Source organism: Engystomops pustulosus, chromosome 4 (genome assembly GCF_040894005.1).
Source record: "Engystomops pustulosus chromosome 4, aEngPut4.maternal, whole genome shotgun sequence".
Lineage (NCBI taxonomy): Eukaryota > Metazoa > Chordata > Amphibia > Anura > Leptodactylidae > Engystomops > Engystomops pustulosus.
The window spans coordinates 114,592,867-114,602,371 of NC_092414.1; the positions used below are offsets into that span (position 1 = coordinate 114,592,867).

A 9,505-nucleotide genomic window follows, 5' to 3' on the forward strand; every position below is an offset into this window, starting at 1 on the left:
CACTGATCCCTACAGGTTCTATATTCCAAAGAGAGAATAAATTGCATGATCTCACTGCAAAATTCCCTGTTTTCTGCCATGTATTACCTAGACTTCTGCATTGGCTTGTAATGTGAGCCGTACCTGATGTCCCATAGGATTAAGTAGAGCACAGAACTAGTTTTGGACTACTACTGGACTCTGTGTGGTTCACAAGATGAGCCAATGAGGAATTCTAAAGCCAACCAGGGTAGGTAGCAAAGGGAGACTTTTCCTCATTCTGCTAATAGTAGGGGATCAGACAGGGGCAGTGCATGACGCGCAGCAGTCACCGCTGAGCTATGAGAGCGGTCCGGCGTTTCTATTGTACTCTGCAGCGGTGTTAGATAGCGTTATCGGAGGTTTGTTTTAGCCATACGTGACTTACTCTCCCTGAGCCACCCACTGTCTTTTTCAAATTTGTAACTTTAAAGGGGTTGTCCAGGTTGTTGGGGGGGGGGGGGGCTGATAAATACTTATACTTACTACCTGCACCCCTCCCTTTGTCTCACACTGCCACCCGTTAGTACCGTGCCCTGCTTCTTTGCAGCGGCCTGCATATGTTATGCTCAGATATCTACCACCCACCGGCCATGCCCACCCGGCCACTGCCACAATGCTTTATACCAAATTAGTTTCAATTCAATTCAGGCATGGTGGAATACTGCTTTTAAATGGGTTTTCTGGGAATATGAATGTCTAATGCAAAAACCCATAATGCTATAAATGAATACAACAAAAGCCAGTGTCATTAATCACAAAACTGAGGTTAAATTTTTTTAAAAAATATTCTGGGCTTTCTAAAGAGCTATCTCCAAGATGGCCATCATCTACAACTACAACTCCCATGATCCTGCAATTCAGGTCCTCCCTCTTGTGTCCTGCTCTGTTACCATAGTAATGATGTGTCTGCCATGACTGCACATTGCCTCACTCAAATGGGTCTCACTACAGCATTGGCCGTACTGGATGCACTGCAACCAACCGACTACAACATGGTTATGATCACGAACCTGCCCAGCCAGTGAAGGACATGTGTTAGGGACTTGTGACTTGTGATCGTGACTTGTGATCCTGTCCTGTGTCTTCTCCACTGGGAAAAAGTCACAGGACTGATTAAAGGGCCAGTAGAATTGTAATTCTCCATCATAGTGTATGTCCAGAACATTTTTCTGCTAAGAGGAGCAAAATTTTAAATGACAACTAATTACATATTAGCTTATAATTTAATGACCCATTTGAACATGAATTATGCTGAATCCTGGAATACCCCTTTAAGAATGATGTGAAAAGAGAGGAAGTGATCAAGTCTTCAACAGTCAATGGTAACGCGCATCTAGGATTATCTATGAACTTGCATCCCATTATACTACAATACTGCTGCTAAAACTGGGATTTTAGGCACCCCTGACCTTGTTAATGTTTGCATTGTTTTTATTAGGAATTCTGAAAAACAAAGTCACGTACCCACCACCTCTGACTGACAAGAACATGAAAAATCGTCTACGGGAGAAATTGGCAGACTATAATCAAAGTACAATCTCATCAAGGACTTCCTCTGTATGTTCAAATGATGGTGTCCGTCCAGTAACCGATAATGCAATAACCCTCAAAAATTCACGGAGAGACCATTCTCGAGAACACCTCAACGGCATAGCAATGAGTGTGCAGGTGGCACCTACAAATGGTGAAACTTCAGATTCGGAGTAAGTATAGTAAATCACTGGCATGCTCTATCTTTTTTGTAGCCAGTATGGTGAGCAAACGTGTTCACCGTACCAGGCTTGGGCATTTAAAGGCATCTATGGGGACTTTTATCTGGCCGATGTACATTCCCACAATGGTCCTCTGAATGCGGCCCCAATGTGTGTAAAAAGACCTGCTATAGAAATATCTAAGCCATGGTTGTCAGTATGGTAAATACAGCACTGACTAAACAAATTATGTACAAATAATGTCTCTGTTCAGATGGCATGTATAGGCAAGTATGTTATCCATCCACCCTAACCACCTCAGTGCTAATAACATATTACACTGTATAAACAATTATGGTTTTTACATTCACCTGTTTTCTACTGAACTTCTTACCTGTCCTGTTTATCAAGTTTTGGCAAGCAAACCCATTATTTTATAGGGTAACAAGCTTGGTTTCCCTGATGTCAGATTTGAACATATAGCAATATAATTTGTAAAACAATGTATTCCACATCACTACCATGTTTCCCTGAAGATAAGACTAGAACCAGAAATGTAGGTGCCACACAACCAGAGATATCCACTGTGTAATTTGTGTGTACTCCTGACTGTTAAGAAGAGATTCTCCTCTTTAAAATGACAACATAACTCTGTTTCTTGGTGTCGTGGTACACAAGTTATAGCTCTTTGATATGTGTCCCCTCCAGCCTGTCATCTAAGGAGAAGGAGGGAGCTGACAGGTGCAGTGTGCTACAATCAGCTACATGGAAAGTGCCATTGCTAGACATGAGAAGCTATGGCCAATGATTCTAAAGTCAACAGTCACATGGAATTCACACTGGATTCAGGGTGTGGAGAGTTCTGATGATGTTCCAAATGATGAATATATTAGATATGGATATGTAGATTTTTCTTTCATTGAAAATCAGCCCTAACACAATCGGTGCAATAATGAGACCTTGTCTTTTTTTTTTATTGGGGAAGGTGGTAGTAAAGCCTATATAGCCTTACTATCAGCTGACCATGTATGGACAGTAGGGTTCTGTATGTATTTTTGTTCTGTAAACACTTTCCTTCCTTGGACATTTGCATAACCAACTAACATCATATACTTATCAAGTTCTTTGCTAACCCTAACCCTGCATGATCCCTTCTTTCATGAACAGTGGCAGTAATGAAACTTCAATTTGAATCATCAGGAAACCGTGAAGACTGGCAGTGACCGGGAACCTCACCCCAAGCTTGTGATGCCCTCAACACCCGGGATAATACAGAAAAGCACAAGTGTCACGGTTGAGGATTTATTGTTGCTAATGCAATTACCTAATATGGCAGACTTGTGACTGCTTCCTAATATACATATATATCAGATGGCTGTGCTATCAGCACCCAGTGCCAAATGTCTGTCAACGAGAAAGCTTCTGTTGCCCTGGATGAGAAGGACATCAGTAGAGACTGGGGGATACCCAGAGCCATACATTACAGAGGAGACTAAGCTAACAACTAATGTAAATACAGTGGGACTACTGTGTAGAAATCGGCATCATACAGGCGGCCCTTTCCTCCGGGGCCAGGTCGGTGCTAATTTGCTTGTGTGTTGTCACAATGTGACAAGCCTACTGAACAATATGCATCGGATTCTGACACCAAGTGCCCTTCATTCATTTCACCACATTATAATGTGTCTTAAAATCTCACCCAATGTATAAATCTATAACACTGACTGTAGATAATTTTTTATATATATTTTGTATGAAGACTTAAAAAAGGCTCTTTTTGTAAATTTTACACTAGAACTAGTTTGTTTCTTTGATACTCCGAGACCTGCTGATGAGATATTTTTATATTAAGATTGCACAATGTTACTTGAATTTTAACATTTTATTTTTCACAAAATTCATCTTTTTTTTATTTTAAACTGAAACTGTAATGTTGATTGTTTTACAAACCTGTGCCCTAAGTCAAGACTAAACAAATCATGTAAATGCGCTGCCAAGTAATTGTTCTTTTTGTCATTACAATCACTTCACAATGTTTGCCTTCCTTAATAATAATTTGTTGGGATTTAAGGCCTTTTACAAATGTCTATCCATGTCATTGGACAGATGGAATATGTTCTCCACCAAAAATCCCCCACAAAACATGTTTGGGATCATCATACTTGACACCAACATGTACAAGAATACATTGTGGACTGGATAGTGGGAGTGTGGGCTAACGGGAACCTACTCTTCCCAGAAACATCCCATCTTCTTCAGAATTGTCCAATAACTGAATGTCATTCTGTGTTACTGAATTGGTTTGGGATGGAGCCATTTTCATTTTTCAATTTTTAGTCGAATACAATGTAGCCAACAATACAACGTAGAAGATCTCCCACATTCAGGCTAGCTTCATGGACTTATAAATAGCTCGAAAACTTTGTAATGTGCTGCACGTGAAAAAGTGGACCATAACATCTTCACTAGAAAACCCCTGTCTACAAAGGACATAGCAAGAAACATTAACCTAAACATGAGTAAACACAAAAAGAAATTTCCACATTCTCTTTCATTTTCAGATGAGGGTTGAAATTAACCAAAGGGGTGGGGTTTATAGTTCCTGGGGTCATTGTGCATACTGTAAGGCCTTTTTATAGCCAGAGGAATGGCTGCTCCTGGGGCACATTGGTGAGACATTGATGAGATTTATTAGAATAAGTCCCATTGATTTGGCAGCATTGTGGGATAGGAGTGGATTAAATGATGACATTATATTAAAGGGGATTTTTTAAGTTCTTCTTTGTGAACTTTACTCATGTTATCTGTAATATAGGGGCCATGGACTTGTGAGCGTTAGAACACAGCTACTACACGTGTAGTAGATGTCTGGTGTCAGTAAAGTGCCTTATAGCAAGTCACTAATTTATCTCTCATCCCTCCATGAGTGTGTCTCAGTCTCAACCTTGTGACCTGTGAATCCTCCCCGTCCATTCGACAATACTACATCAGTTTATTTATGGAATCACCAGGTTTGTGGTGGCATCTACTCTGGAGGGCGAGCGATTTGTAGAATGTACATTCTGACCCTGCTCAATGTTTGGAAAGGCAAATAAGTGTTAAATATTGGCAAGGTGTTTCTTTTTCATTTTTAAAATTATTTTTATGGCAAATACTAGACACTGGATTTTTTTACATGTATTTATTGATGTACAAAACACTGGAAAAACTGAACTGATAAGATGGAATGGTAAATTAAAATGTTCAACCTGTCATTGTGTCTTGGTCATTTATTTATGGATTGTAAATTTTACCAGTGAAATGTATATGTTGAAGTTTCTTATTCTTAGTCTACAATTGAATAACCTTAATGTTGGTTAGAACTGATAAGTGGTCCCAGTTTTCCCAGGTCAGCCATTTGTGAGTATGCAACACCTTGTTAAAGGGGTGAACCACAATAATTGAATAGATAAAAATTGTCTGATCTCTGCAGTCCGGTCTAGGCTTACAAGAGCATAGATGTCACACATGAGCTGCCACTAAGTTCACTTATATGAGACTTTAAAAGAGAAGCCAAGTATAGTGCTCCGCCCTGTTTAATAGTTTCTCATAAGATGAATATAGGGGCAGCATTCATGCTTTGGAGTCACTCCATTCGAATGAACTACACTGCACACATCTTTGGAACAGCTTTACATATCATTACATTGTTTGCTTATTTTTCATGACATGCAAGACTAACTTGATAGGATATTTTTATTAATTACACATTTTTTTTGTATAACCCCTTGATGCATTAAGATGTACATGTACGTAGGGAAATGTGGTCGGTTGCCTCATCCCGATGTACATGTGCGTCTCAGCAACTAATACATTTGTATTGCAGTATATTACATTATAATATATATTAATATATTAAATTAATACAAAAAAATAAATAATGTAAAAAGATCCCCATCAGATACAAAAATCAAATCTTACAAAAAAAGTGAAAATTATTACAAAACAAAACATATTGGGTATGATATTTTCACATCCAACCTCGTAAAAATAAAACAATAAAAAGTGATCAAAAAGTTACATTTACCCCAATATGATACCAATAAAAAGTACAGCAAAAAAAAACACAAAAAACAGGCCCCCAAAACAGCTCCATTTACAAAAAAAATTTGAAATGTTATGCCTTTTTAGAACATGGTGATGCAAAAACAAACAAATTTTTACCCTGAACTAGAATTAATGATTTTCTTTTCCTCACAAAGAAAGGGTTAATAAAATCTCATCAATTAGCTATTTAACTCCTTAAGGACTAATTTTCACCGATTTTTCAAATCTACCTGTTTATTTACCTGTTTTTTCATGACTTGTTGTACTTTACATTAATGCTATATTTTAGTTGAACTGGATTGCATTTCTATTTTGTAAAACAAAATAGAAATTCAATGAAAATTTGGAAAAAAAATTTCCTATTTTGATGATTTCTCAATGTTATGCTCATCATACAGTTATTCTTACTGCCCAAATTGGTTGCTAACTTACATTACCCATATGTCTGCTTTATCTTGATTTTATTAGGACGTTAGGAAGCTTACAGTTGGAAAAACTTTTTTCCAAATTTAAATTTTTTGATTATTTAGTCCTAAAATTTACACATTTATGAAGGATAGAATGAGAAAACACATATCAAATTTTATTGTGCAGTTTCTTATGAGTAGGAAAATACCCCAATGTAAACTACTTTAGGGCCCACAGCAGAGAACAGAACGGAAGGAGGCATTGAGCTTTTAGATGGAAGATTTTGATTGTTGTTTTCAGGTGCCATTATACAGTATATATAAGTTCCTGAGCTACAAGAACAGTGAACCCCCCTATAAGTGATCCTATTTTGGAATCTACGCCACACAGAGAATTTATCTACTTTGATATTGAGCTTTTTAACACTACAGATGTTTTATAGAAAGTATTTACATTGGCTCATGTAGTGAAAAATTTTGCTTTGGCTCCTAAATTTTTATTTTTAAAAGGGGTTAAATAAGTAACCCCCCCCCCCCATAGTTTTTTACCCAGTCTCTCCTGAATGCAGTAATATGCCACACGCGATCACACACTGCTGTATGGATTCACAGTGTGGCTCGGAAGGGAATAAGCGTCTATTTGCTGGAACAGATTTCAGGTGCTATGTCCCATTGGCTGAGCCCCTAATATAGCAGGGCAGTAAAAACCTCCAAAGTCTGCACTCATTTTAAAAACTATACTCCTCAAGGATTGCAGTAACACTATATTTGGGGGCACAGTACCCCTTTATTAGTATTTTTGGAGTAGAGACTCAAAAAAAAATCTATTGAGTAATTGATTTTTACATTTTTTTGTGTGTTTTATACACCAAATAGCATAGATAACATGTTACTTTTGTTCTATGGGCCAGTACGGTTATGGTGATATCCCATTTATATAGCGTTATAATGTTTGACTTCTACACAATAAAAGCTCATTTGGAGAGAAAACTCCCTTGATTTTGTATTGGCGTCTACTATGTGTAATATTTTTATTATTTTGTTAGTGTTTGCTGTAAGAGTTCTACTTTTTATTGGTATCATGCAGGACTAAATGTTTCTTTTTTTTTGTTTGGTTGGATGCGCAAAAATGATAATTTTTGCAATTTTTTTTATTTTTAAGCCGTTCACAGCCAGATCTTGTGCAGTGAGCTCTGCAGATTTTTGTGGCAGATAACTTTAAAAAAAGCATTAGCAAAGCGAGTGTGTGAGCTTGGCGGCGAGTGTGCACTGATCCCAAGTGTGTGCAGTTTCTTAAGTGTGACTTAGGTTTAAGGGAAGGAGTACTTTTTGGATCCAGCAACAAATAGATAAGTGCATCTACATTTTTATTTCCTGATATTCATTGTGTGATTTTTATTGCAACCAAGTAGATCTGAAGGTATTTTACTTGCATAATCTGTATATTGTGTGGGGGGTATAGGGAGGCAGTCACCTTGCTTATCTAGACAGTATAGTCACAGGTGCTGCCTAATTAATAGTGGGGTGTGGCTATCTAATTAGCAGCCTTTATATACTTCTGTGGTCAGTTTGTTTGGTGGTTTGCAGCCAGATCTTGTGCAGTGAGCTCTGCAGATTTTTGTGGCAGATAACTTTAAAAAAAAACTTTAAAAAAAGCATTAGCAAAGCGACTGTGTGAGCTTGGCGGCGAGTGTGCATTGATTCCAAGTGTGTGCAGTGTCTTAAGTGTGACTTAAGTTTGAGGGACTTTAGCAGGTAACTGCTGTGTTTTGTGTTACTTTGACTGTAAATTCTTCTTTCTGTGCATATTTCTATTGTAATCCCCATTAGAATAATGGACTCCATAAGTGGCATTGCTACACGGTGTACATCCTGTGCCATGTATGCTTTCCTTGAACAGCCGTTCGAGGGGGAATACTGCTGTGTGGGGTGTGTGAAAATTGCTCATCTGGAAGCCCAGATTCTGGATCTAAATGAGCAAGTTTCAAGGCTGCGGGCAATTGATAATATGGAACGAAGTTTGCTGCTCCTGGAGCACAAACTCTCTGGGGAAGATGGCTGTGGGGAGGGAAGTATGGAGGTGCAGAATGAGGGGGCAGCTAGTTGGGTAACATGTAGAAGGCGGGGTAGAGGGAAGAGTTGTAGGGAGTCTAGTCCTGATCTGGTGCACCCCAATAAGTTTGCCAGGCTGGCGGATGAGGGGGATATCAGCTCTGGGGTAGCAATGTTGCAGCAAGACATGGCCGCTAGTAACCAGGGGACTGTCTGCTCCAGTAAGAAGGGTAATGGGAGCACAGGCAAGGTCAGACAGGTGCTGGTAGTGGGAGATTCGATTATTAGGGGAACACATAGGGCAATCTGTCACAAAGACCGTGCATACCGAACAGTGTGTTGTTTGCCGGGTGCTCGGGTTCGGCATGTTGCGGATCGGGTTGACGGATTACTGGGAGGGGCTGGTGAGGAACCAGCGGTCATGGTCCACATTGGCACTAATGACAAAGTAACAGGTAGGTGGAAGGTCCTTAAAAATGATTTCAGAGATTTAGGCCATAAGCTCAGGGCAAGGACCTCAAAGGTAATTTTCTCCGAAATACTGCCTGTACCACGTGCCACACCAGAAAGGCAGCGGGAGATCAAAGAGGTAAATAAGTGGCTCAAAAGTTGGTGTAGGAAGGAGGGGTTTGGGTTCATAGAGAACTGGGCTGACTTTTCTGTGGGCTACAGGCTCTACAGTAGGGATGGGCTGCACCTCAATGGGGAGGGGGCCGCTGTTTTAGGGGAAAAAATGGCTAGAAGGTTGGAGGAGTGTTTAAACTAGAGACCTGGGGGGAGGGCAATTACACTTGTGCAGGGCAAATAGACGGTGTACATAGAGAGCTGGGAAGAGTCATAATCCATGGGGGAGGAAGGGGGGCTGGAATGAGATTGGGGAATAAGGACAAAAGGAATACGGACAGGGAAAACCATATAAAGTGTATGTACACAAATGCCAGAAGCCTCACAAACAAAATGGAGGAACTGGAACTCTTGATGTTGGAACGGAAATATGATATAGTGGGTATCAGCGAGACATGGCTGGACAGTAGCTACGACTGGGCTGTTACTATAGATGGTTATAGTCTTTTTAGAAAGGATCGTATAAATAAAAAAGGGGGAGGGGTTTGTTTATATGTGAATTCTTGCCTCAAGCCCGTCCTGCGAGATGACATCAGTAACGCAAATGTGGAGTCCCTATGGGTGGAGATAAGAGGAGGGAAAAAGAATAATAAAATATTACTAGGGGTTTGTTATAAGGCTCCA

At 39.5% G+C, this 9,505-nt stretch overlaps 1 protein-coding gene across 5 annotated transcripts in view; it reads left to right on the forward strand.

Annotated features, from left to right (window-relative positions):
• The window catches only part of CELSR1 (cadherin EGF LAG seven-pass G-type receptor 1), a 101,042-nt gene extending 96,076 nt beyond the window's left edge, over positions 1-4,966 (forward strand). For 4 of the 5 annotated variants that reach the window (XM_072147099.1, XM_072147101.1, XM_072147102.1 and 1 more), the window contains 2 exons: positions 1,460-1,724; positions 2,880-4,966. In XM_072147099.1, coding sequence (XP_072003200.1) covers positions 1,460-1,724; positions 2,880-2,904 — 290 coding nt within the window. In that variant the 3' untranslated portion in view covers positions 2,905-4,966. The remainder of the gene's footprint in view (positions 1-1,459; positions 1,725-2,879) is intronic. The other variant, XM_072147100.1, reaches the window with a different exon arrangement.
• The last annotated feature ends 4,539 nt before the right edge of the window (positions 4,967-9,505 follow it).